Below are 27,768 nucleotides of genomic sequence, written 5' to 3' on the forward strand. Positions count from 1 at the left end.
TCACTCAGCTGGATGTGTCTCTTGCTGCAACTTTATTATGCTCCTTTTTTCCCCTAAAAAGCAATTCTTCCAATCAGTGCCCTTCTCTCCTAGGTTCCGTCTGTCTGCATATGTTTTGGAGGTCATTAATCGTCCCCTGCACAACATGCACCCCAGTAGATAATTACAGTCATTAAACTAATTAGGGAGCACATGGAGGGGGGGCTTCAGTCAGGCCCTGAGGCCTCACACTCTTGTTCTTTTTTACCCGGACGGCTGAGGTGGTCCTCTACACCCTGACTAAAGAAAAGGAGTGAATAGCTCTGGATTAATGCAATTTCCTGTTGGTGTAGCCTTGAGAGACCCTACCGACTTTGCTGCAGGCCAAGCAGCCGGAGTCATTAGCAGCCAGGGGTCCTTTCCATTTTCACATCCTCTCTTTTTCATTTCGGCTCATGTCATCAAAATCTCTGGATGTCAGAGCTGAAAGTAGTGCTATTTTAGTGCTCCTGTGGCAGAAAAGCACAGAAAAGGAGCAAAAAGAGATCAGAAGTGGCAGGAAAGGGAGGGAAGAGTGGTCAATCTGCAGACAGTGGTTTTGGGCATGCCCGGTGTATCATGTGATTCTCAAGCTAATATTATGGTTTGGTTGTGTGTGACACAGTGGGAGTTCTGGCAAAATGGGGCCATATAGCACACAACATACAGCTTTGATTATGGAGACAAATGGAACGGAGACTTAAAGTCACTGAGGACATGTTGAGACAGACCACAGAAAGTCCCTCGCACTTCCTCATGGCATTAGTCATGAAGGATGGCAAACGGCTGCCCCTTTTTTAGCAACGTATTTCCCGGCATTCTTGGTGTTGTACTTGGCTTGTGGGTCTTCAAACAAGAAAAAAAAGTCAACGCCAGGAAAGAACAAGGAACTCCATACAGATCTCCTCGGCTCACATATGAATGGAGTAAAATGTAGATCTTGTAAAGGCTCCAGGATACATGAACAAAGAAAAACATATGGAATCCTGCAAGATTGAAGATAACATCAGCACAAGCACATTAGAGTCCGTGCTTGGGTCCAGGAGTTCTGACCAACAGTGGTGTGAGCTTCCAATATCACGTGTTGGGGGATTAAAACGGACAAGAAAACATTTGGTACTGCAGAACTTTTGATCTCATCACAGCTGATGTTTCAACATTCCATCTTTTGGCTGGGACATTTTAAAACATATTTTCTGAAGCACTCATCTTCTGACTTATTGAAATGGATTATTAAGGGGCACTTTAATTAAGACTTTTAAATGATATTTACCTCCTTTATAAATTCTTCATTTCCTACTTTGCTGTATGCTGAGTTACTTTTGCTAGTAATTTCAATGACAATAAAGATGACAATATACAAATTTGCACTTTTGTTCATTGATTTTATTGATCGTTAGTCCAATTTTGCATGCATCATTTTAACAGTTTCCATATCCGAGAGGGGAGACATCAGCCCATGGAAGCTATGAAGACAGGACTCATAAAGGCTAGAAAACACACAATGCTACATGTATTCTATTTAAAACTAAACTAGCGAAGACACAACCCCTTTTCATGTGATATTCTGTAATTGAGTAGCATTTCTGTCAATGGGGATCAATTATTGCTCTCCTTAATGCCCTGCTCTGTAATCAGTGTGAAGCTTCCCTCGAATGAACAAGTAAATAGAGCAATACCACCCAATTCTGACATCACCTGGATCATGAATACTTACAGTCACACTATTTTCAGCTCCTCTTTGATACTGCAAAGAATGCGGTGCTCTTTGTGGTATTTTACCTCTAGAGCCGATTCTGCCTTTAGGTGACTTTCTTGAGAGTTTGCAGAGGCATCTGGAAGCAGCTTACCTGAATGGAATGCTTTTAGTTTTAAAGTTAATACTTAAGGACATGCTTTTCCTGCTATGACAAGTGCTGCATTCCAATTCACATGCGATATTACTATCAAGTATGTCAGAAAAACATTCCGTGCCCCTCGGAGCATCAGGGGTCACGTGAAGGACGCCACAAATGGCGCAATGACAAACAGAAACAGCCCTTCATTGGAAATCCATCTGCGGTATGGTTGTTGCCTCTATAACCTGAAGCCAAACCCTGCTGGTCTTCGCCATAGAACCTTTTAGTTGAGGAGCTTTATTTCCCTCGGCTCCCCCTGGCCAGCAGAGGTGGACTCTACTGGGCATCATTGTGAAGCAGGGTGGGTCTATAAAAAGCACGGTGGTCTGGCTGCTTGACCTTGACTTGTCTTAAAATACAACCGTCAGGATTTTTCCAACCATCATATCGTCTTTTTTCTTCAGAGTGGGAAATTACCAGTCAGACTGACGTTAACACAAACAACTTATATTTCCCCCGCAAGTGGAATTGTTTCTAATTCAGAGCCATCAAACCTAGATTCCACCTGAACATGACAGGTTAAACTGAAGACATCATTTCACATGTGGGCTCTGATGTGCACGGAAATGTCTGGATTGAGAAGCACTCAAGCATCCAGCTGCTTCTTCGCCTCAGGGATCACAGATATGATTGTTGCTGCCCGGTGATGAGTGTGATCAACATTAGTGAAACATCCCTGTCCTCTTTAACTACCAAGCAGAAACCAGTTGCTTCTCATATAACGCTGATGCTAAAGAGAGTCCGGACTGTAACACTGACCAAAATGAACTTTTCTGCATCATGTAAGGTGAGAGGCAGGAATTCGCCCCGTTGGAGGCCCAGCAGACCCTCTCCTGATGGACTGAATTATTGATGGAACACTTTCCTCTGAATGGTACTAGCAGCGTCCCGCGTCTGGTGTAATACTTGTAAGATTTTCGCATGAAATCGCCGAAAGCAGAACACGTGCAACGCTTTTAGAAACCGGCCAGTTGCACTTTGGCTTTATGACCACAAGAGGTCAGTGTACATCCAAGAAGCCGCCCGATCTGCGTGAGTCTTAATAGGTTCCTGACATAATGAAAGCCTTGTTTTGCAAAAGTTCCTTCAGGGTTCTTGCTGCTTTTCCACCGCTTGGGTTTAAAGGTTTTAGGATCTTTAAGTGTGTGACTCCAGCAGAGAGGCTCCATACTCTGAAGTGTTTTTCAGGGTTATGACATGAACAGGTTAAAGAGGTCTTGTTTTTGAAGTCCCGCACGGGCGAGGTGGTAGAGGAAGGGTCAAAAGTCACCCTCAGCGGCTGCTCTTACATATCCTGAGGCACTTCCTACATTTCCTGATTAAGTGTTATGGGTTATGTTTTCACTGGTCCTATTTGGTTGTCGGTTGGATCCCTGAGGACCTGAAGCCTTCTCCATTTAAATTTAATGTGCTCACAGCATTTCTGCTGAACTTTTACCTCTAAATGTATTGCAAGTCAACAGTTTGCCTACGGTCCAACATCAGCATGTGAAACAGTTATCTTTTAATTAAAGCGACTTCTCTGTTTTCCGATGTCAGAATTTTGAATGCTGGCAGAAGTATATTTGTGTTGGATCAGTTTTATCAGCACTGTGTTGTTCTGCACGTTCAACAATGCCTCGGCCTCTTTATGCTTGTTAATTTGTCAGGAGAACTGTTTTAAAACCTTAAAGCCCTTTGGTTGCCATAGCAACTATTCCAGCCACTGGAGGCAAAGGAGGTGCCGGAGCAGGTGGTGTCAAGAGCCCCAGTTATCTTGCGGAAGCATCAGCCTCAGCAGGACAAGTAGGAAGAAAAATTGAGTTTGACTATGTAATCTGATTCCCCCCCTCTCTCGCTCTCTCTCTATGCTCCCTTATGACATTATTAATCACATCCAACAGTTCCATAGGGCTGAACTGTATGTGGAATAAAGAAATTGAAACTTTTCTCCTGAATTTATGCAAAATCCAATTTTTGGTATTATTTGTCTTATTTATTGGAAATCATAATTAAGAATTCCAACAAGCATCATTAAGAAAAATCCTAAAAAGTCAACAGACAAATAAATAAATAAACAAAATTCAAATATTCAAATAGTTTGCAACAGGCATCCAGGCTCCAATACATTTATTTTTGATGCTAGATTATGTGAAATAAATTGTGTTTTTTTTCCCCACTGTACATTCAGGAGGCAAAGAACTCATTGCCCCAATCTTTTTGCCTATTTTGGACAATGACCACATGTTTCAACTGGGGGCTTTCATTTTATGTGTCCTGTCTGTGGTTCAGTGAGGTAAATCAAGCAAGCATAGTCATGAGAGGAGCAAGAGCTAATTATAGTGTGAAACATCACTTATAAGTTAATATATCCAAATGTAAATAGTATTAATTCCCACAGCAGGATTACAGATGGATTACAGAGAGACATAAATCCTCACCCATTTTGGGGAGGGGTCATGCACCCGACAGTAACATCATTTGGACATAGTTACAAGGTCAGGAATAGACTTGTCAGCTCAGGCCGGATTCTATGTCAGTGTTCGGGTATTCAAGATCATCTACATCCCTCCTTCTACACATGTCATCATTTCTGTCGTCTCCTGGTCAAGGTGGGGACGGTGTAAAGGTGCTGCTGGTGTCTTTCTCTCACAGTCTCACAGCTGGACAGAAAAGATAAAGAGTGGGAGGAGAGCTGAAGAAATGGAGGGGAGGGAATTCAAAATCGTCAGCAAACAGGCAATTCCCTGATTCTCCCCTCTCTCTCTCTCTCTCTCTCTCTTCACCCCCTCCTCATACTCTCTCTCTCTGTCTTTCTCTCTCTCTCCCCCCTCCTATACAGACAGATCCACCGATGCATCAGCTGGCATCCGTTCTCTTGACTTTCCCTCTCACCGTCTGTCCTCAGCTCCTCTGCGACATCTACGTTTTTCACCCCAATCCTTCTTTCTCGTCCTCTCGCCGCCATGGTGAACAGATAACTGCCCGGCCATCCTGAGACCATGGGTGCCTGCCTCTGCAAAGGTCACAAAGGTCAGTGCTATCAAATTTGTACCACTGTTTGTCTGGTTGGATCGACCTGCAGGAAGAATCTGGCCGCAGTCAAAGTTAAAAGAAAAGAAATTAACTTTTAGAAAAAGTTGCACCACCCTTTTGTGAGGGATCACTATGAATGAGGAGTCAGGAGCAGATATGGAAGTGTGAAACCAGTGCAAACACTTGTAGCCAGATGAAAAACGATCGGATGAAATTATGCTCATTTTCAGGTGTGTATTTTCACAGCTCCGTGCTTCTAAAACAAGATCTGTGGGAGGGAGGTTGAAGAGAGGGATTTTTAGGATCGGAAACAGGTGACAGTGGCTTTAGGTCTTCCTACACAGTCTCAATGACCCGATGATGCTGTGTCTTCTCCTATGGAAACACTGTAGCATCTGTATAATGTGGCAGCTCAGCCAAAGGAACGCTAAAAATATTGATCTGTCGCTGGGCAGAGGAAATAAACTGCTTTCTCTGTTGTTTTACGTGTGACATTTACGTCCCCACACCTGTTTTTTTCACCTGCATGTGTGAAGCAGTCAGTGTTCCCTAAGACAAAGTCAGCGTTGTTCAGGATGGCTCCAGTTTGACAAGCCAGCGGAGACTGGAGTGATGCACATTTAGGTGGGGAATACAGGGGGAGGGCAGATGTGATGGGTGAGACCAACAGATAAGAGAACAACATGAGTCCAGTGCGACTGAGAAAGAGAGAGAGAAATCGTTGTGGGATTTAACCCGCCATGAGGGTTGCTTTAGCAATTATGATGGATTTCTTGACCTGCTAATTTCCTCTAATGAGCATAGAGACCAAACATCTGTGTGTGTGTGTGTGTGTGTGTGTGTGTGTGTGTGTGTTGATGACACAGGTAAATGGAAAGTGATCACTTGTCCTCTGTTGCTGTATTGTTTCTATAGTGACCGCCAACCCCTTCTATATTTAACATGGGAAACCCCAATTTACAAATATGTATATATGACTGAGTGCGTTAAATAACCCAAGTGTGTGTGTGTGTGTGTGTGTGTGTGATCGCTGTCAATTATAAAGCAAATATTAGAACATGAGTATTCGATGCCCCCCCCCCCCCCCCCCCCCCTCCCTGTATCTCTCTATTGCTTTTATGGGTTTAACATGTACCATTATGGGTGATCCTCCAGATTTCCACCATCCCATGACAGTAACTCAGGACCAGACGGAAGAGGGCCAACCATCTTCTCCTAAGGTGAGTTCTCAGCGACGTCTTTATGGATTCTGCCAGATGTTTATTCTCCACTGGCCTGGAGGCAGTCTATATAGCTTCCATCTCCCACAAACATCAAACCCGACACGATAAGCAAGATAAAGCTGAAAATATGATTGTCCTGGTTCCTTTACAAGGCTGGATTTAGATTCTGATGAAACACACTGATTTTGTTGAAATGTTAAGTGAACGTGAGCGAGGGGATGACACCAAGACACCTGCCCCTACTCCAATGGTGTTCAACGCTTTGAGACGTGCATACAGCGATTATTACCTAGCAGAGACAAAGAAAAGTGTGAGATTCCAGAGTCACAAGGGGGCATTTTGGGGGGGGGGATTTCATTTGATGAGACCAGACTAGATTGTTTTGACCATAAGACTAGACTCTACAAGCCACAAACATGCCATCCCCACTGCGAATGACAGCAGTGGCAGCCTCGTGCTGTGGGGAAGGTTCTATTCAGCAGGTCCTGGAAGGTTTAAAAAAGGTGAACCTTTCACAATGAAAATGCCTCTGCAGTACGCAGGTGTCAAAGCCTGAAAGAGAGTCTCTAGCACAGACGCAGAGCTCTGCATTGTTGAACCACCTGTTAAGAAATGTGGAAGAAAAAAGACAGAAGAAAAGCGGAACAACAATCGAGGTGCCACACAGTTTTGTCGAAGTTCTAAAGTTGACCAAAGCTCGCAAACATTTAAAAGGAACAGAATGAAAGGGAGGCACTTGGAAATGAGCATATTGTATTCGAATCTTCCATCAGAGAGGACGGCCTGTGGTGTCCCCAGTAGGTTGATTAACAAAAGCCCACGTATCCCTCCGCCAGGGCTGAATAATCTTCCGACGTCCACGGTATTTTTTCCGTCAGTCAAATATGCAGTTTCTTATTTCTCATATCTCTGAGAAGCTGGAGTCAAATTAACATAATGCAAGAGCTGATATAATATGTGATAATGATCAGTGATCTCTCAAATATTCTGTCAAATCAGTCCTATAGTTTTGATTTAATCTGACTTCACGGTACTTTATTAAAAACTCCTGAAGTCTATTTTAATGCAGCATGACCAACACACACACACACACACACACACACACACACACACACACACACACACACACACACACGCACACACACACACACACACACACACACACACCACCAGTGTGGAAATCATTAGTTTTTATATGCATATACATGATTTCTATGCAAATATTGAGCATTAAAAAAAAGAAACCATGCAGTCATGCATGACATTAATGAAAATGGAAAATTCTGTGCTCACTGACATATTTATCTTAGAGCTGTTCTCCCACTGTATCTAATCCTTCTTAATCAGTATAGGTGGTCACCTATTTTGAATAATTTTTCAAAGTAATTATCTTCTATATTGGGAAAATAGCAGTTCTTCAGATGGAAGAACAAAGAACTTGGATAGGCTGGTTTTGCTATAAATCAGGTGACAAATTTTACGTTTAAACCATTTCCATGCAGAATTCCACTTCCTACAAATCCTATATTTGGAAGTTTAGGCAGAATTATGCACACTATATGAAACAGTGAGCGGAGCGTCGACATTGTGGACAGCCACTCTAAATGGGCTGATGCTTCAACAACACTGCATTTCAGTCTGAGTGCACAGGCTGCAGGGTCCTAGCTATCCTGGGAGATGAATGGAGCTGAAAATGGGGTGTACGTGGACTGACTCATCACAGACAATAAGATCTAGCAAAGGCTGTTGATAAACTGTGCTTTGGTACTTGTGTGTAAGTGTGTGTGCGTGTGTGTGTGTGTGTCTGTTCCGGGCGGCAAAACGAGAAGAAACCCACCGAAAGGACAATGATGACGACAACCTGTAACGAAGCTATTTTCTTCAATCAACATCCAACACAACCACCAGATTTCCCCCTTTCATCATCGATAAAAACGTTATAATCCCTGTCCTTTTGTTCCCCGTGTTTCCCAGGATGCTGAGAATCCCTCCAACGGCAGCGTCACGGCTAAATCCGACGGCTATGACATCGGCGTGCTGGCCACCTCCACTTTAATGGGTGAGACGGACATGCAGTCAGCTCCAGCTGGTGCTGTTTTTCAGTCTGAATCAAACATGAGAATCAGAAAGTTGCATTCTGGGAAATTGCATTAGTAACCAATGGAGGCTAATACGCCCTCCCCCATCAGATGTAGTGTACTAGCTGTATACAGACATGAGCAAACACAAACACAAACACAACACACACACACACACACACACACACACATTTCCTCCTCCAGTTTTGAAGGATTCTGCTTTTGAGTTTAGCTTCCTCTTCTTTTCCACATCGTCAATGCTTTTTCTCCCATCCAGTTTGTCTGACTCATCTCTACGGCTCTTCTTGTTCTGCAGGGGGTTAATTATCTCAAATAATATTATGCCTTGTTGAACCTTTCCCAGTGAAAGCTCCTTTATGACCTTGACATTCTAATTATTATGAATACAGCAGACAGACAGCTGACACCTGCTTTCAGTCTGACAAGAATCCGCTTGCTAAATGTAGCATACAAATTATTTTTGTTGAGATTTGCATAAAATCCCTTTTCTGGGGGCAATTAAAGAGCTGCTGCAATTAAAGTGCTGCTGAAGCCTAATGTTAAAATCACATTTTCCCGTGCTTGTTAGAGGACAAAAAAGCTCAAATCCAGACATTCAGTCCAAAATTCAAAATAGGATTTATTAGAATCAGGCTGAAATCATAAAAAAAAACAGCAATCAGATTAGACAGACAGACAGACAGACAGACAGACAGACAGACAGACAGACAGACAGACAGACAGACAGACAGACAGACAGACAGACAGACAGATAGATAGATAGATAACAATAACGGGGCTGTTTTTGTCCTGATTTTTCCCCTCCCCAACAGGCAAACACCCAATTATCTTATGTCTTATAAGATTGTCTTAATTGTATAAGAGTGAATTTGTAACAGTTGGGTCTGACAAATATAGATTTTGAATTTGTTTAATATTTCTGACCAAAAATCTTCATCTGTCTGGGCAAAGCTGAGTCAGGAGAATTGTGTCGTAGAATGGAATGTAGCAATCGAAGAGTGAGGTGACAGAGGAACAAGGAAGCATGCGTAAATACAAAAAAGCATGTTCGTGCTGCCTCCAGGATTTTCTGCTCAAACTCTTTTTTTAGTTAAATTCAGTCTCAGACCATCACCACAGGTTGTTGCCATGTTCCTTCTTCGTTTGATCTTGTGTGATCTGACAAGATTTCTGCATTGGAGGATGAGCTCCTAGATTGGTGGTGGGGCAGAATTGGTGGTATTCGTAGAACATGTGTGGACTGTTTGGGGGAACTCTCACAAACCCTCAAGCACCCTGTGAAGGGGGTGTAGAGCTGGTCCAGTGTTCCACAACCAGGACGGAATCTGCATTGTCCCTCCTGAATTAGGCTATTAGGCTTCTAAATAACCAGACCATGAAAGCATCTTTAGCTGCCCAGATTTGCTCTTTTCTGTCTGAGAGATGCGCTTTGCATAATTCAGTAGGTCTATTCTTGTAAAGTAACTTATTCTGTACTGACGTCAAGTGTGGGAAAAACACGCTAAATACAGGTCTCAGAGCACCCCGGTAAACAGTCCTGTCAGCTCAGAAATGTTTGTCACGGCTGTCACTGTCATCTGGTATGTGTGCACATTAGAAAAAGGAAAAAAAAGGAAGCTTTTTTTTTTACATAGCGTCAACAAAGATTTGCAGTTTTTGGATTGCAACCATTCACATCTCACACACATTTTCCTAAAATCTTGATTTACGTGGAAATACGGCCAGTGAATGTCAAGTATTGAATTGAAGAGCCAATAATAGTGTCGTGCTGTAGGCAGATAGCTTAAACAGATGCAACTGCGGCTTCCTCCCAGACAGTGAGACGAAACAGAGCCTCGCGACGGTGGCGTCTCAGTGCTAACGCAGGGTGAGACAGTGGGTGTTAGTGCACAGCAAAACAAGCGTCTCTAGGTGTCGAGCAAATGAAAATAACATGTCGTGATGCTTTCCTCGGGTACAATTAGCATAGGCTGCCAGCTCTCCAGGCTCCCATCTTCTATCAAATCTCATCTACACCTTCAGTGCTTCATTCCTCCTCTTCCTTGTCTTGCCGTTATTCATGTCTTTTAAAGTTTGCTTTAACCTTTCATCACTGTTCTCTCCGCGCACTCTTTCTCCATTTGCTCTGGCTGCCATTTCACATCTCTTTGATATGCCGCAATATGCTCAGCTCACATTTGTTTTAAGTGCGTTTCTTTGTTTCCTTCTATGTGTCTGCCCAAATCTCTAGTGATCAAAATAAATTTAGGGCTTCTTTTGAAGTAATGAATACGATGAATGCGGATATGGGATGTGGAACATCAAATACTGTTTGAGTTGGAGGAAGAAACACATCAGATCGTTGGCTTCAAACTGAGGGGGGTGATGAGAGATTGTGTTTGGGTTTGTAATGTGTATTGGTGACTTACAGATCCAGGGTTTAGAATGCCTCTTAAACCAGAGCAGCTCAATATACATTTGAATGTAAAGATCTTTGGTTGTAGCTATAAATAGGTCAATCATTGGCCCCTGAAGCAGAAGCCGTTATTTTAGCATAAATCTTCACACATTTTATAACTGTTCTCATGTGGAATCACAGTAACTATACCTCTTCTGCATATTTAATGAGTGTCTTATATTCTAATGTAGCAAATCACCTAAACAGCCAATTCTTTTTTAAACTTAAATCTGAAAGCACTACTTTTACATAACGGCTGGGTCAAACTGGATTATCTTCTTAAATGCAGCACATTGTCTTCCACGGAATCTTCATTTTATAGCTATAATTTTTTTGATTAAACAGTGTTTTCACAGGATGTTGCCACACATCTTGCAGTTTTTAACCAGTCTGTAATTGTCTGTGTTCTCAGCAGCCATTGTTGAAAGCTGTCAATGATGTGCAATCTGGGATGGATAAAAAAAGAACTCTGCAATCACTTTTCTCACGCTGCGCTGAAATTGTTGCTTGCAAAGTGAATCCACTTCACTGCCCAACCAAAAAAAAAGATTAAAAAAATTCAAATATCAACCATTACTGTAATACTGTAACTGCGGTTTATCCAGAAGACATTAACAGCAGGCTAACAGCTTCTACTGTTCTGCTTTTTTGGCATACAAACCCTTTGCTGAGCTGTCAAAAGGACACAGATATGTCTGAGGCAGATATAATGACAAACCTTTCCTAGTTCCTGGATACAGCTGCTGCTCTCATTGGATATGCTGTTCTAAGTTGTCGGAGACGATGTTGTGTTGAACAGGAAGTAGATTCCAATCTGGAAAAGCATTGACTTTTGCTGAGAAAATGCCATCTTTTGAATTATACCAAAGTAATTCTCTTTAAATCCTTTGACTAAGCTTTGGAGGTCTGAAGTCATTCCAGTACTTTCTTTTCCTGTCTAAAATCACTTTGCGCTGAGTCCATTTTCATCTCCTACATTTAATTTTTGACTGCTTTCCACATCTAAAGAATTTCCTCTTTCATGCTTTAAATTGGTAAATTGGTAGCTTGCTCGGCAATCATCTTCTCCTCTAATGGTCAGAATCTTGATTTCCTTCTTCTGTATTCAGGTCTGGTGGCCACAATAAAGGAACACATCACCAAGCCAACGGCAATGGCCCAGGGGAGAGTGGCTCACCTGATTGAGTGGAAGGGCTGGGGTGGAGGGGGTGACACCACGGGAGGTTGGAGTGGCACCTGGGGCAAGGGAAGCGGAGGCTGGGGGGGCGTGGGGGCCGATCTGCAGGAGGACGAACAGTTCTACTCCCAAATGACGGACGAGATCAAAGAGGCTCGCTTTGCTGCAGGTGAGTCAGGAGGATGAATTTGATTCTAGATAAAAAAGATGATGTTACTGGAGATGATCGCCCTGGACATTGTTTTTTGTCGTTTGATGTCATTTGTGGAGGGGTGGTTCAATAGTCCCTATGACAGTAGGACAGAGAATCAAATCCGAAGCGCTGATTTGATTTCCCCTCTTTGAGATGGTGGCTGGGAAAAAAATAAAAGACTGCAGGAAGTGGAAAAACATGCTTGGCTTTTTGTTTACAGGAGTAGCAGAGCAGTTTGCCCTGGCTGAGGCGGCCATGAATGTCTGGTCCATGAACGACGGCATAGATCAGCCCTCCACCAGCCTGCAAGGTTTGAGCACAGAAAAAACTCATTCAGCCGAATGTCTGCTATTGTACTATGAACGGCAAATCCAAGGCCAACGAGTCAGACGTTTCTGTTGAATCCACCCGTGATCTCTTTAATAAGTCGCCTTTTCCTTTTGGTGCAGGATCAGATGAGCAGCACCGATAGCAGGATATAAGTCCCATAACTCAATTTATGGGAATTACAATACAGCGCGTATGTTGGAGGATGGAAAATATTTAACTTTAAATATTTCAGGGCTTAATATCCTATTCTTCACATCATTATTTTTCTGTGTTTTGAACCCCCGATGCACAGTAATACTTCAGCACACCCAGATCTTAGTAAGAGCTTGAAGATCTGCAGCTTCCTGTGCCTCCTTCTTTTTCTATGCTCCTGAGACCCACAGTTGATGACATTTTTATCCCTCCGCAGCCTCACAAAGCCACCTCTTGCCTCAGTTCTTGATGGATGGCGGCTGCATCAGCATCCCCCAGCATCTGTACACCATCCACAGCCAGGCCTACAGTGGCAGCACCGAGGCACACCTTGTTCCTCGGCCAGTGGCGGAATCCATCTCCCCCATGTCACACGCTCAGCAGAACGGGGAACCTCGCTTTGACGACACTGTGACCCTGGAGGCCGCCGTCCGACATGTAGACAGCAGCTCGCTGTCTGAGGATGATGTTTTTTACAACTAGGATTACCTAGAAGCCGCGGGGGATCGCCAAAATGAGAGGACCCGAGCCTCGACCACCAGCAATGATGGACAGAGATTAGATAAATGAAACAGAGGCAGACATGTGAGAGTATTTCAAAAGACCTTTTCTCATGTGGCTTGTCTGGAAAAATATTCGCGTTCCCCAAGGTGGAGCCTTTCAAACTGGACAAAACTTCGCTGTGAAAATGCATTTATTTTTTAATTGCTGGACTCGTCAAGTGTCAAGAACAAGATTGTTGTTTGTCACAAAACATGTATAATATACAGGCTGTGTAAGAGATTGGGTGAAATGATGGACTAAATTTTGTTTGGAAGGAAGCTATTGTGCAACATGTTTGCTGTCTTTGATATTCTTATCTTAAAATGATGGAGGGAAATCTGTCGTGTGTGTGTGTGTGTGTATGTGTGTGAGCCTCATATTTTTCACACGTTTCACAGGAGTAGGAGCGAGAAAAACAAAGGGAAAAGGTTGGTGTGTGTTGGGATGTCACAGATGGCTGAGGAAGGAAGGTGCATCCTCATCCTCCTCATGTTATTTTACCACATTTTCTATTAACTCTCTAGGTCAGTGCTACCTGAATGTTTTGGAAACAGAAAAGCAGACATAAACATAACAAAAGGATGTGTAACATTTTTTACATAATTCTGCTCTGCTTAAAAAAGATAACTTATCGATCATTTAAACAGGATGAATAAATCGCTCCTGTTTGATCAGTCAAAGTGTGCGTTCACAGCCACCAGTTCATAGATATGTAGTTTGAAAATTAGAGGATTAGTAAAGAGAAACTCTTGATGTGTTCCCTTCACACGCATGTGAGGCACATTTTACACATTTTAAGTGAACAACAAAAAGTGAAAAACAACATGGATAACATTATACTGTTGATTAGATCAGCTCTGTTTGCAATAAAAAGCTTTTATAACTTTGACTAAAGCTGTTTCATAAAAGCAAAATCGGTAAATATGAAAAGTGCTCACAAATGAATCATCTGGTTTTAGGAAATAGGCAGAGCAAAGGCTTGTAAATGAGTCTGTTGCGCATGGAAAATGAAGATGCAATATTATTACGAGAGCCAGGATTCTGAATTAATCACACAGAGATTAGATAAAGGCTTACTTAAAAGGATGTGCTTTTTTCCCTGTTTGCTGCTACCATACTTAGATTTCTTTGGCCAACTCTTCAATGATTCTTTTCAACTGCGGAAGAAAGGAAAATAAATCTGTAGCGGTCTTAACATTTAGGACCAGAGCAAAGAAAAAGTTCAGAATAAGGAGAGATTCACAGCAGAACAATGTAGCAGAACTGTTTACTTGAGTATTATGGTATATTTTAGAGTGCAATATACTCCGGTTCTTATATTTGCAGGCAGGTGTGTAAATTGTGTGTAGGCTGGACAACAGCCACATCAGGAACATCAGTATCTTGCCAATTATTCAAATGAGAATCAAAAACATGACACAGCTAATAACTGTGTAACATTGTTCTTGTTATCTCAATCCAGACATTCATTCTATTTACCTGTTTAAATACACATTAAACTTAATACATATTAAAGACTTTCTACCTCTGACCATGTGATGAGGCCCACCAGCCGACCCCTGTCGGCCACAAACAATGTCTTAGCACCAACCAGAGTAAGGATTTCGAAGGCCTGAGGAAAATAAACATTAATAAGTGAATTTCTATATGATATATCTTTAATAAACACTGCATATCTTTCACAAACATAATGATGCCATCATATAAATTGCACTACTCTTATTTGCTTTATATTCAAGTACCTACCTCCTGAACAGTGATGGCAGGTGACAACAGGACAGGAAGTGGGAAAAGTGTGCAGACCTCGTCTAGGTGTTTAACATGACTCTGCACAGCACAACACACAAATAATCATGTTTTGGTGTACTGTCCATTTTTTTGCTAAACACAGGGATTACACATCCTGGATAAATGGAGCCCAGCAAAAGAAATTGTTTGTTTTCAGAATGAGATGAGACATAAAATCTAAATCAGCAAAACACATTCTGGTGTCCACGACCCCATTCAGAATAAGAGGGGCGACTGCGCCAAGACCGCGTTTAAAAGCTGATTTTTGGCCATCGACTCCCCAGAGGGCAGCTTTAGAAATTCAGTTTTAAAATGCAATCTTGTTCATTACCATTTTCTGTTGCCATTTCTGGGTCATTATGAGTGTGTTGTTTGTTCCGCCTTCTGTATACTGGCCTCATCCTCACCTCCCTAATGTCCATCACCTCTTCCTCATTGTTCCTTCTGCTCCCCTCAGTGTATCATCGCCACCTGTTCCTAGTGTGTGTGTGTGTGTGATTAATCCTGATTATTTGTCAGAATGGACTCATCGCCCAGCTTTGAACCTTGTATTCTCTACGCTGAGGTGCTGTTAATGTTGGCATTCAATTTATTTCTTTAAATATAGAACCACCTCTCTACATGAAACCTCTCGCAGCACTAAACACCGATAGCCTATCAGCACCACTCGCCACAGAAAAAGGCAGAAATCTCAGGCAGGCCCATCTCTCTAAGTGTTGTTTTTATGCATTGTTGAATTGTGCATACATTGAAGCTTTGTGTGTTGATGCTTTAGGGCTTTACTGTAGAATTTCTGCCTCCCTCAAACTGAATATTGATGACTCTCTGCAGCTCAACATTTGAATACCTGCAATCGCGTCCTATTGGAAAGCAAAAACTATAGTTGATTGGATAGTTTAAAGATATAAACATTCATTGCTTTTTTGAGTTGAGCAGTAGAACAACAAAACATTTGTATGAAATATGAGGAAAAAGCACTTGTCAACGGTTGGGTATTTCGACCTATATCAAATTAAAATGAACTAATATGTGCTAATATCTCAGAGACAGGATGTCTGTGTGGTTGCTCACAATCACATCTGTCCATCTGTTGCACTGCCATCAAGATCCTTCATGCACTATTAAAACAACTGTAACTTTGCTGAGGTTGATTAGGTTCAACCTCACTAAAGCAGGATTGGACCTTTTGGATTTCATTTTTTGCTGCAACTATTTTGCATGTAGTCAGATTTTAGGGGTGGCAGAGACATGATCCGCCTTTAAAATAGCATCAGCAACAGCTCTTCTTCTTTCATCTGAACCCTGCAGTTACTTGACTCAATTGAGACGTTTACCTCAATCTTCTTCTGATGCAGGAAGTTCAGCAGGTCGGATCGCAGAGCAAACCCCAGCAGATTCCCTGACTCTTCAACAGAGGAGAAGAGAGGATATCAGCTTTCTTGCCTTGGTTGATGGAGTTTGGAGTGTGCTTGTGGCTCTCTAGTGAGCTGTGAGTCACACGCGAGTGCAAAACTTCATCCATGTGATTGCGTCTGAATGGATCAACTGGCAGATGGACTATTTTCCTCACATTGTAACCCTGCTGAACTGCAATTGCAATTTGCTGCCATTCCTGCCATCATTTTCATCTGATTTTCAGCATTTCTAGTGGAAAATCGTTCTCTTCCTTTACAAGGAAAAACTTGTATTGCGATGAGATAATGGCAGCGTGACTTAAGTGGTTCTTCTCGATTTTCAAACAGTTGCCAACAAAAACTCGCTGATTAGTCAAAACAAGTTGTTGGTTTTTGTCCATCAGTGAGGACAGTCTTGTGTAATGCTCTGACTTTAAGACAAAATAAGGATACTTAACCGGGGGGAGGAATAAAGGAAAAACTTTGCCTGCACACCATTTGAGTCCACCACGGGAATTTGTGCTTCCGTGCTGCTGCTGACAGCACGCTGAATCTCCTGTAGAGCAGCTGCCTTCTGAAGTTGCACCGACTGAGGCCTCAAAAGTTCTCCTACTGGTGTGAAGAGAAGTCTGTGGAAGAAGAGAACGCCTGTCACATCTGAAACAGAAGGAATCTGAAACATTCATGCTTAATTATCTACCAACTAATAGTGCAGACCTATGGGAGTGAGGAGGGATATAAAGAGGAGGGGAGAGGGGAAGTGAGTGATGATAGGAGGTAGATAAGTCCTGTTGGAAGAGCAGGTGCTCTCAGACAGGCTGTGTTGTCAAGAATCTTTTGAAGGAAAAGAGGGTTGCTCCTACCCAGACAGAGCTCAGAAGGTTGTGCCACCATCATAGAACAAGGTATAAGAAGAGTTCGGATCGTCTGGTCAGACGGCCTTGCCAGATGAGGAGGGCTCAAACAAGATTGCTCAAGAAAGAGGGAGCAGATCCAGCTCATAGTCTGGAGATTAGCGAGGGGCTTTGACTTAATGTGGGCAGCTACAGGTGCAGTGAACCAGCATTAGGGTGACGGGCTTCCAGACGTGCCGCCATATTCCTGGCCATCTGAAGCAGCTTCACCACACAATTGGCATGCCCATTAGGAGAGGCTTGCAGTAGTAAATGCAGGAGATCAGCAAGGCAGCTGGGTGGCATGCTGGGTTAGGACGTTTTTATGATGCTGAATTAAGCAAAGCAGCACGAGTGGCAGACAGGCCACATGATCATAAAAAGGCAGCTAATCATCGGTGACTCCAAGATTTCAAACAGCCGAGGTGGGAGCACAAGACAAGGTGCCAATATCCTTTTTAACAAGAGTGATGAGGAAGAAAAAGGTTGTGATATGTTTCTTCTGAGCAACAGACAGCTTACTTGAGCGAGAAACTCTGAAAATGCAGTGCTTGCTGTCAACAAAATGACAGAGACTTGAGCTTAAAACCAGCATTGCCGCTGTCTCTATATCTCCTTTAACAAACACAAATGTGGGGGTGGGGGGAATAAGTGTTTTCTCAAAAAAAATCGCCTCAGTCTGAATCTGCTGCAAGGCTTCAGCAAACCAGCAAGAAAGAACGATACCACAATCAATTTTTTCAAGAAATATTTGGGGATGCTGAATTGCCTGGTAGGAAATGTCGGTCATAATCGGAAATTGAATTAGCTCAAAATGAACATTACCTAGGCTGAGGGATAATTTAATGCATATTACAGAGTGAAATCAATTATCTGGTTCGCAGATGTGAGCGTACATGTCTATTTCCTGTGAACACAAACGGAGGACAACTAGTTTGTCACACAGATTGATGAGATTCATAATTAACAGCGTTGATTCACCTCATTAATTGTGTTCCATCTTGTGACCCATGACAGGTGATACGTACACTTAATGTGTTTGATTTCAACTATGAAACGGATGCGATGTCCAGTTATTGAAATAAAAATGAAAAACATGTTTCAGGTGGATGTGGATGTGGTACTGAAGGTGCTTCGGTGAAATTATGGAGAGGGCCAACATCTTGTTTTTAAGTGTTCCATCTGGAACATGTTGTTTCTGCTGACAAATTTCCAGACCAATCCTGGCCATTGAGTGGACATGTGCAAAGGCTTAGTTACACCAGCTGGCATCGCGGTACAGCTGATAGAGTATAAGTTGGCCACTTATTTTAGGCACCAAAAGCTGAAGAGTTTTCCAGCATCCAACATCATGACAAGAACCAAATTTCAATCAATTTTAAAGACGACTCCTGGAAGGTCTCAAAAATCCTCTGTGGACACTTTTTTTTGGTGCTTTTGCTTACGATGGACAGGCCTTTGCCAGTGAAGGCAGGTGTGGGAGTGCTTTGCTGATCGAGATGGCGTCATAAAAAGATGGGCGTTGCCTGGCGCGAGCCACACCGTTGGCAAGCAGGGTGGCCAGTAGGACGGGTACAGCGTGGCTGAACTGACCCGTCAGCTCAACAGCAAGGAGAGCTGGAGACAAGGTGTGTGTTACTGCCCCAGAGAAGGCTGCTGCACCTTTAAGCCAAAAAGGAAAAAAATCAAATATACTGTATATCTCTATAGACAGGTGATGTTTTCAGAATATGTTTATTTTACGGTATATACCAACGAGCGCATAGCCGCCAGGATTCAGCCTCATATCCCACTTTTGGCCTGGAGTCACATAAGCCACTCCTTCACCGAGCAAACGGCCTAAAGCTGCACCTGGAGGACAGACATTTGGGGTTTTGTTTTTAGGATGCAAGAAAACTCATTCCTGCTGCGCAGATCCATTCAGACAATTCATTAAATGGCTGCATCATTTCTCTTCACTCACCGTAGATAAACGCTGGCATGAAGTATCCAGCTGGCAGAGGCAGAGTGCAGGCGAGGACCAACATCCACATCTCCAACAGCAGACACAGACCGTCAAATCGACTCTGACAGCTTTATTAACACATGCAGCCCTGCTAATGCGTCATCATTCGTCTGTACAAATACTGAATAACGTCTGTTTGCATGTTAAATATAGACTGCGGAGAGCTGCTACTTTTCTGGGAGTGTTATCTTTCCACCTGGAGTACAAATGAGAGTAATAGGTACACGGGTGGCTGATGGAGTCCTTGATTACAACTAATGACTCACCTCTCACTTCCTTCCACCCTTCAAGGTGTAGCTGCTTTGAGTTCATTCCATATAACGAGACATTTCAGCCAAAAAGGTTAAACAGGCTTTTGCTCGTTTAGTTCACCCCTAAAAATGCCAATTATTGGATGTAAATTGTGCAATGGAGGGAAAAAAAGAGATGGGTGGCCAATTCTCAGGTCCTGTTAGGGGTGATAACTGTGCAGAGATAAAAGAATCTTTAATTGGCTTTTTAAATTGTGTGTACCTTCATGAGAAGAAAGACAGCCAAGGGAAGGTAGACAGGACTCCCTGGTGAGCTCCATTCAAGCAGTGGCTGAAGAGAGGTGTTCTGGGGTGGGGAGCTCCACTGACTGTTATCCAGTAAGGACGTGAGGAGCTGCCTCATTGTGAGCTGCGAAAGAGTCAGAGGCCTTTCATTTTGATGCCAGAACAAAGGAAACCCCAGCAGAAGTGCAAATGCTGGTATTTACTCCCCTTTATAACATCCCGACATTAACAAACAAACAAAAACCTTGTTTTATTTTTATATGTGCTAGTCTGGTTTCCACGTGATGAAACTTCAGACTTCTTTTCAGCAATTCGGCTTCATTTATGTGGCAAAGGAGAAAGCCCTTTGTGTTGTTGACCCTGGCCATGTTTGAAGCGAATAGTTAACATTTTAAGAGGTTGGCATTTCAAAATGAATAAAGACCATATTGTGGTTGAAGCTAATATCATTAAGTCAAAGCTCAATGTCAAGATCAATGTTAGTAATATTATTTCCAAGTGGATCAATTTCTGATGAATTTTTTCTGATGAATTCTTCATTCTATATGCTGTGAGTGTATATTTGTCCTAGAGAACGTCTCCTTGAGTCAATATGCTTCAGCTGATGTTTCCATTGGTTTGTATACTGTCCAATTGGCAATTGGGGTTAAAGCCCAAAGTCCTGAGAATTTGCTGTGATCTTTCTATGCTGTCTCTATTAAGCCTCTGAAGCCGCTATGTCATATAGCAAAATGATTTCACTGCATTATTGTTCTTCCATTTTATCAATATCAGTGAACAATTAGCGGAAAGATTTTTGAATCAATTGCACTTTTGAGGATTTGTGCTGGTCAATATAAGCATGCAGAATGTTTAAACTTCTCTTTCTCCCTACCTGAGAGGCCATGTATTGACCAACAGATTTGGGAAATGTCAGAGTTGCCAGAAGGAAGGCCACCATGCTCGAGTACAGAGCCTTTCTGCAGAGACATATTCACACAGGCAGACACATTTATTCTCATATTGCTGTAAAAACTTGCTTTAAAATAAATAATTTCTACTCATTTAATTTTACTAAAATGAAGACAATTTCATGTGCAAATTTTGGACACTGAACTGAAATTTTGCAAAATATTCTGCAGAATGGAGGTTATAAACTCAATCACCACGATTAATCATTTTCAGAATTAGCCGAAGCGCTGCATTCACCATGTGTGGCTGGCTGTACTTTTCACAATTTCTTTGAAAGTGCACCCATCAGGCTGGTAACCATGCCAACGTATTTCATAGCTGCTCATGGTTCGGAAGCATTAGCTGCTGGACACACTACTAACTAGCTGGGCGGCTGATGTCGTGCGCTCCCATTGTGACACTCAGGCTGGCAGAAATATGTGCATGCATGCATTAACTTGACTTTTTACTTTTTTTAAATTGTCTAATTAAGAACAAACCTGGCTGAGTTCAGGAGCTCAACCCCTTGAGGCTCTGCAAGCATTAACAACAAACTCGGCCAGGCTCCACTTGTACGGAATGTCTTTCTGACAGGCTTCTCTCCAGTTTACATATATGTGGCTCCTAATGTCTCAGTTTATCTCATGCGGCTGTCTCCCCCAACAGATCACTGGTCACCAGATCCCAGATGGAACTCACTCTGTTGTCAGAATCTTGATGAAGATCTGGTTTGTTTTGGTGAAGCGTAAGATCCACCGATGGCAGAAGAGGTAACAGCAGCTCACAGCTCCACAGAACACCCTGCTTCCACACAGAACAGCGAGTCAGGCCGGTGAGACCAGAAAAAGTCTGATTACCAGTAACAAAAGTAATTAAACTTCAGGAATTGATGATAATGACTGCGTGGAAATCAGGAAATGACTGGAATAGAAACAAGGGGGATAATTACACAGAGACAAACAGTCTCAAAAAATGGTCAGAGGCATTTAGATGTGATTGATGCCAAACACCCTTTCAGACATGGACGTGTGTAAAGTATGCAGATAGCGCTGAAAATCAACTTACCCCAGGACAGCAAACAGCAGAATCTCCAGAGGGCAGAAAGGAAAATCAGTGGAGAAATTCGTTTTGAACAAGGCCCGAAGAGTCTCTGTGGACACAAATGAATTAAAGTCATTGCGGCCATTTCTCCACAGCCACAACCTTTCAAAAATCTAATCTTCCTGCGCTGCGTCGCATTCGGTTTTTATTATAATTTACAGTCTGTCAGGTTAAATGTGTCTCCTGATTTTACCAATGGCGCTGTCCTCTTCTCAGGCACCGCCTGCTAATTAGATAGTCTGAGAAGGATGTATAACACAATTAAATCTATTCTATTAACAATAAAAAAATGTTACATTTGGTCCTGTATGCAGTATAGCCTTGCATTTGTTTAAAATATTATTTCTCCAACAAGATATTTCTGTTTATTTCCAGACATTCTTTGGTGGGGGGGAGGGGGGGGGGGGGGGGGGGGGGCGCTTCATTTAACCAGTTATTATTGTTATTTTCTTTTCATGTGTATGTGTGTTATATACTCTGCACAGCAGGGGGCGTCACATGACGCCGCGCCAACTGTAAGTTAGTGGGTGTTCGTCATTATTACTCGGATGACAATATTTAACTCATTATTACATTTCTTTTGTTTAAAAGTTTTGATTCTCTGGAAAACATCTTGTTTTTTACCTTTCAAGAATGCAAATATACCTTTATGCAAACAGCATATCTACCATAAAAGCTCTTTTTGTTTGACATTTTTATTCCCTTTCATAGGATTACTTGCCTCCTGTTGCAGTGTGAAGGTATCATTTATTTATCTGATCTTCAGAGGATTATGGGTAAGAAAATGCTTGGATTGGTGCCCATGTATCATTAACACACTAAACTGTGCAAGTGTGCAAATCTTAGTTATGGTAATTTTTGTGGTGTATCAATGTAAGTAGTAAGATCTCATCTCTCAGATCTGTATGTGTGACTGTCCTTTTTATAGCTGGACCATATGAATGCAAGTGCTGATCAGAGTCATCATTACCCATATCTCCGCTCCATACTGATAACAGGCGGAAGGTTAGCGCCCCGCACGCAGCCGAGAAGAAGCACGGGCAGTAATGCTTCAGGGCAAAGTGAGAGGACATCACCTCCACGCTGAACAAGACTCCTGTGAAGGAGAGTTGGAGGTCTGGGCACCAAGTCATCAACAGGAATTCAAAATCAAGAGCAGAACTCTTGATGGCTGTAAGAACGCGACCTATGTCAGTCATAATAATGCTACCGTTTCTGTGTGTGGAATTTCATTCCATGGTGCTGAACTCTCAACAGCTTTGGCGCTGTAAAAAGTGACCACGTAGTGAGAGGATGAAAAATATTAGTCTGGGAGGCGTTAACAGGAAAAAAGGGTGGTGATAGAAAGAGGTTAACTGTGAGGGATGCTGGAGGAGCAGAGCCTAAAATAGCTAAATACATGAGGTGTGTGGGAAGGAAAGCAAAGGTGAAACCACGGAGGAGCAACTCTAACCAAATCGAAAGAGGGAATGAAAACAGCGCAGCTCTCACCGCTAACAGGAGCTCCAAAGCAGCTGGATACCCCGACCGCAGCAGCTACCACCAACATCTGTCCAGCAGCTGCATCCTGTGGAGGAGGTGCAGGTTTTCCTAGTCTGACCACAGCTTTTGCTCATGTGCTTGAGCGTGTGTTGTTCATTTCCACTTGGTGAAACGAATCACTTCCAAGGCAATGAGCGACTATGGGTCCTCACAGGGATGGTCATGACCCCAGACCCCAAAATAAAAATACACCCATCGAGAAGTGTTCAAGTTGTGGGACGACTGTATGTTGTCTGGATTAACCCTTATACCTGCTTTACTCATCTGTGCATTCCTAGTTTGATTTAAAAGGACTTGTTGTCTGTCTTTTATTTTCCAATGAGTCAGTGATGAACTAAACTGAATTGAATATTGCTGTCAGGTGCACACCCTAAATCTACTGCCGCTTGTTTCAGGCAATTCATTTAATTTTCAGCCTGGTCTAAAAAAAAAAAAAAGAACATCACTTCTGGAGAACTGCAGGCTGTAAGATGTCGTTGTCTGCATTTTTATTTGTGTTCTGCTCTATATTCTGTGCTACACCCTCCTGACTTGGTGGTCTTGAATTTTAAAAGTAATTGGCACTATATTGGATTAATCAAATAAAACAACACAAAAAGCTTCCACTGCACGGAGGGGCATTTGTCATAATTATCAGGTGTTTCAGTGACATCACCATTTATCTTTTATTGGCCTGCTTGCATATTGTAATAGAAATGTCAGTGAAATTAGAGAACACTAGATCAGACAGAATTACTGTGATTTTACCTCTTTGTTGGCTTGTATGAGAGTGCAGAGTTTGCCCAGATAGGCTCCAACCATGGTGGAAATGTGCACAAATGGACCCTTTTCAAATAGGAAAATAAACCTTCATAATATTATATATCCTGCATATATACATAGAATTATCAAGGATCCAGAGCATGTCTGATTTTAGTTGTGATTCTTCTCACCACTTTCCCCAAGAAAAGAGTGCTGCCAGCTGCCAGAGTGCAGGTGAGACCCAGAAACTTGATGAACATGTTAGTGAGAGACAAGTATGGGGGTAATTCAAAACCAGCCAGCATGGTTCTCACCTCTGGAATACCAGAGCCTAAAGATAAAAAAAATAATCATTTGAAAAGACATTGGGGTACATTCTCAACATCAAGCTTCAAATCCAGCATCCGTGTTGTAATTCCAGTTCAATTACTGGCAGAAAAGAGGAGTGGTGGTGTCTAACTTCAATGTAGTCAAGATGCATTTGAGAAGGGAATCTGTGGTCTTGGGTGGGATTTAGGTCCACAATTAACATCCTGTCTGCCTGACCTACCTGGTTCAGCCTCTAAGAAGCTGCCTTTCCATCTTTCTGCACCATTACAACAGCTATACAACAACAATCACTCTGATTTGGTCGTGCACCTCAAGGATTGGTGGAATTTATCTGTCTATAGCTGGTAAACTAGCTAAAAACACAAGATTCATTTCCTGTGCTGTTAGACTCGATAAATTGTGCTAACCCACAGCGCAACTTACTTGGTGCATCATTTCACTGCTGACAACCAAAATTGAGTCAACTGTGTGTAAAAATGTGCTGGACACTTGCTAAAATCAAAGGTATGACTAGCACAAAGCAAATCGTTTTCTACTGTTAAAGTCAAGTCAATACAACCACAAGCCACCTGGATCTCATTTAAAAGCACATTACCTCAGGAGGGTGATGGAAGGTGAACAAATATCACCACAAATGCAACTAGAATACTGGGGCTAAAGTCTCAAATTGCTTTTTGGGGGCGAAACGTGAAGGGCAGGAAAAAAAATCACGGGCTGCAACATAAGCAAGCCTATCGATCCACAAAGCAACACACACCTCGGCAGATAATTGCGTTAAGTGTGCTTTGAGAGGTTGGACGACAGCAAGAGTGCTCCATTAATTCATTCCATTTGTCGATTTCATGTGGTGCCATCGGTGTTCAAAGAGGCAGAACAGATCTGCATGATGTGAGATAAGATCAGTCCTGACATTTTATGCCACAAATCTCCGTTATCACGTACCAAAATCACACTTGACTTCTCTCAGTGCCATTTTCCTTTGGATGAAGAGATACTAAAAATATATAGCTTGTGTATATTTCTCTTCTAGCGGCTGCTTCTATACAACATATTATTGGCTGTTTTTTTAACCAACACACGGGATGAACACCAAAGCCTGCTATTTGCTTTAACATTCATTACAAGCTTTTGCTAGATAGTGGTGAAATTTCATTTGTAGAATTCTGAAATAATCTGATTCTCCTTATGCGTTAAAATAAAGATATATTACACACATAAAGAGCTAAAGTGCAGCTAATCTAGTTACACTCTTATTTTTGCCATAATCACCTCTTTTACACTTGGCTATCCAGGTAGCATTTATTTTGACTTTAATATCATAAATGTAGAAAAGCGAAGAGAATATTAAGAGCATTAATTTGAATTTCTTAACTTTCTTTACAACAAGCTTAAGTGCCAAAACCTTGGAAAATTATACTCATAAATATAATATGACACATTGTTTAGTACACACAGTAGCTGTTGCTGACCTGTGGAGGAGGGACAGATGTTGTGGCAAAATGATGATGCAACCGCACAGAGGCATGCTGGGTAAAGCGTCCAGCAAAAAAACTGCAGCGATGTGTGTCCCTCCAGCTTTGCATAAAGCCACTGATGAGCTAAAGTGAAGGAAAGAAGCATTAATCATTTCGATGTTTGTGTTTTTCCCCATTTAGGGTTGAATTTTGGGCTACAAGCGCGGGCACCTCTTAGCAACTTTGTCACACTTAAATCCATCAGGAAGCTGAGGATGGCCGTGAAAATCCCCAGAGCAGCATAGGCGAACCACTCCATCCCACACGCTGCTCCCAAACAGCATCTCAGCTTCAGCAGCCACTCTGTAGAAACAACCACGGGGTTTGGGCCTTCATGCAGGTTTGATGTTTGTCTTTCACTTATGAAACATCTGTCAAGAAGATTACAGAGACTCTACGTTTCAACCACTTCTCCTTCAGTTCTGCTCTGTATGGAGCCGTGACGAGGACAATTGTAGCTTAAAGCTTCTTATTGAAAAAGGCCCAGACTGAGGACAGTCTGGAGGAGCTGAAGTTTGATTTTAGGTCAATTTATTCTTGATAGATTTGTGAATCTGTGGTTTTAACAGTGTTGTTTTTAACAGTGTTGCATGATTGACTTAGCCACTGACTGCTGCATTGTCAGTATTGATCACATCCCTAATGATTTTTCTTTTCAGGCTGACCTTTGACAACTGCACGGGTCCGTCGGCATGGTTGCACCGGATCAGTAATGAGCAGACTCCTATTATGGGCCACCTCAAATTGATTTTCTTCATCCCGTGTGTTGTTCTGGCTGACATTTTCACTCCCAGGAGACAATTCTGAGCTCTTCATCATGTCTTGACATGTTTTCATCATTGTTTCATCGTGAGCAGAACAAAGAGTGAGGTTCAGTGATTATAACGAGATCAATAATTCACTGAATTAATATGTTAAATTAAAAATAAAAAAAACTCCCATAAAAAGCAATTCAAAGATGAACTTACCTTCTCGTTGTAGCTCCACAGTAGCTATGAGTAATTCTGAACCACTACTGACCTCTAAGAAGGTTTCAGGATGTAAGTTGTGGAGCCGTCACAGCTGAGGGAGTAGTTAATATTAACTCTTCTAAAGAGCGGAAGTTAAGTGCCCTTCATATTTTCCAATTACAGGAAAAGTGTGCGAGAGACATCTTCATGGAACAAAGGTTTTAAATCAAATTTTAGTGATATTGTCAACTGGGCTGCAAAGAAGAATCAATCTAATAATCCATGTTCCAGTCCAGTCACACCATAAATGCAAACATGAGCTACCAACTGGAACATATGATATCAGTTTGGTGCTTAAAATTACCTACATTTGTTCCTTCTTGTACAAGAAATGATTACTTAGTAATAAAGTAATAAAGAAAAACAACACTTGCTGACCTGGATGAATCATCAGTTAGTGAAATAGCACCAAGAGCCATGATTCTTTGAGCTAAAGTCAAGGTGCCATTCAACAGCATGAAGCCGCCGATAGTTCATGTTTAATTTGCTAACTTCCATTCGCCTTCAGGCCTTTAATTAGCGCCGGTTGAGGTTAAGACTGATGTCAGCAAACCTGCAGACTTTCGGTGCCAGTCAGACTTTTACACGTTGACACACTGTATATACATCAAATGTTACCCAAATTCAGACTGCCTGCTTTGTGTAAGAACCTGTTTCCATGGGAACAGAATAAGTAGGTGATTTCTAAACTGCGCAGTTGACTTTTTCCTTCCTTTTTGCTCTCACAATCAGCAACGCTTGAGAAGTTTCTTCTGGGGCAAATAATTGAAAACCCCTTCTATGTGGTTCCATAACACAGAACAGAATATGTTAAAAACCAAATCCTGTAAAAGTCCTTATAGAGGAGTGAAAGAGCCCT

General features: G+C 42.1%; 2 protein-coding genes and 1 long non-coding RNA gene across 6 annotated transcripts; 1 reads left to right on the top strand and 2 right to left on the bottom strand.

Annotated features, from left to right (window-relative positions):
* Positions 1 to 3,869: 3,869 nt before the first annotated feature.
* LOC130529463 (uncharacterized) lies at positions 3,870 to 6,353 on the bottom strand. Its single transcript, XR_008951585.1, has 2 exons — positions 6,067 to 6,353; positions 3,870 to 4,911 (listed from the first exon to the last, which is right to left on the bottom strand). It is a non-coding gene; the product is annotated as an uncharacterized LOC130529463 (long non-coding RNA).
* On the top strand, positions 4,746 to 14,019 carry fam131c (family with sequence similarity 131 member C). Its single transcript, XM_057039701.1, has 6 exons — positions 4,746 to 4,928; positions 6,087 to 6,151; positions 8,129 to 8,213; positions 11,800 to 12,036; positions 12,281 to 12,370; positions 12,800 to 14,019. Exons 1-6 carry the CDS (start codon positions 4,898 to 4,900, stop codon positions 13,063 to 13,065), a joined length of 774 nt encoding a protein of 257 aa, XP_056895681.1. The 5' UTR covers positions 4,746 to 4,897; the 3' UTR covers positions 13,066 to 14,019.
* On the bottom strand, positions 13,259 to 27,188 carry clcnk (chloride channel K). 4 transcript variants are annotated; one of them, XM_057039696.1, is made up of 20 exons: positions 26,868 to 27,188; positions 26,565 to 26,720; positions 26,071 to 26,202; positions 25,855 to 25,983; positions 24,247 to 24,386; positions 24,062 to 24,139; positions 23,264 to 23,339; positions 22,743 to 22,943; positions 21,737 to 21,821; positions 21,371 to 21,475; positions 20,616 to 20,700; positions 19,719 to 19,865; positions 19,164 to 19,233; positions 18,953 to 19,051; positions 18,646 to 18,862; positions 16,803 to 16,936; positions 16,248 to 16,318; positions 14,872 to 14,952; positions 14,651 to 14,737; positions 13,259 to 14,282 (listed from the first exon to the last, which is right to left on the bottom strand). In XM_057039696.1, exons 2-20 carry the CDS (start codon positions 26,716 to 26,718, stop codon positions 14,244 to 14,246), a joined length of 2,130 nt encoding a protein of 709 aa, XP_056895676.1. In that variant the 5' UTR covers positions 26,719 to 26,720; positions 26,868 to 27,188; the 3' UTR covers positions 13,259 to 14,243. The 4 variants fall into 4 exon arrangements, with proteins under 4 accessions (XP_056895676.1, XP_056895677.1, XP_056895678.1 ...); XM_057039697.1 differs by having other exon boundaries at positions 21,371 to 21,472; positions 26,868 to 27,184; XM_057039698.1 differs by having other exon boundaries at positions 22,743 to 22,868; positions 26,868 to 27,182.
* Positions 27,189 to 27,768: the final 580 nt, after the last annotated feature.

The sequence above is a fragment of the Takifugu flavidus genome, chromosome 8, assembly GCF_003711565.1.
Source record: "Takifugu flavidus isolate HTHZ2018 chromosome 8, ASM371156v2, whole genome shotgun sequence".
Taxonomy (NCBI): Eukaryota; Metazoa; Chordata; class Actinopteri; order Tetraodontiformes; family Tetraodontidae; genus Takifugu; species Takifugu flavidus.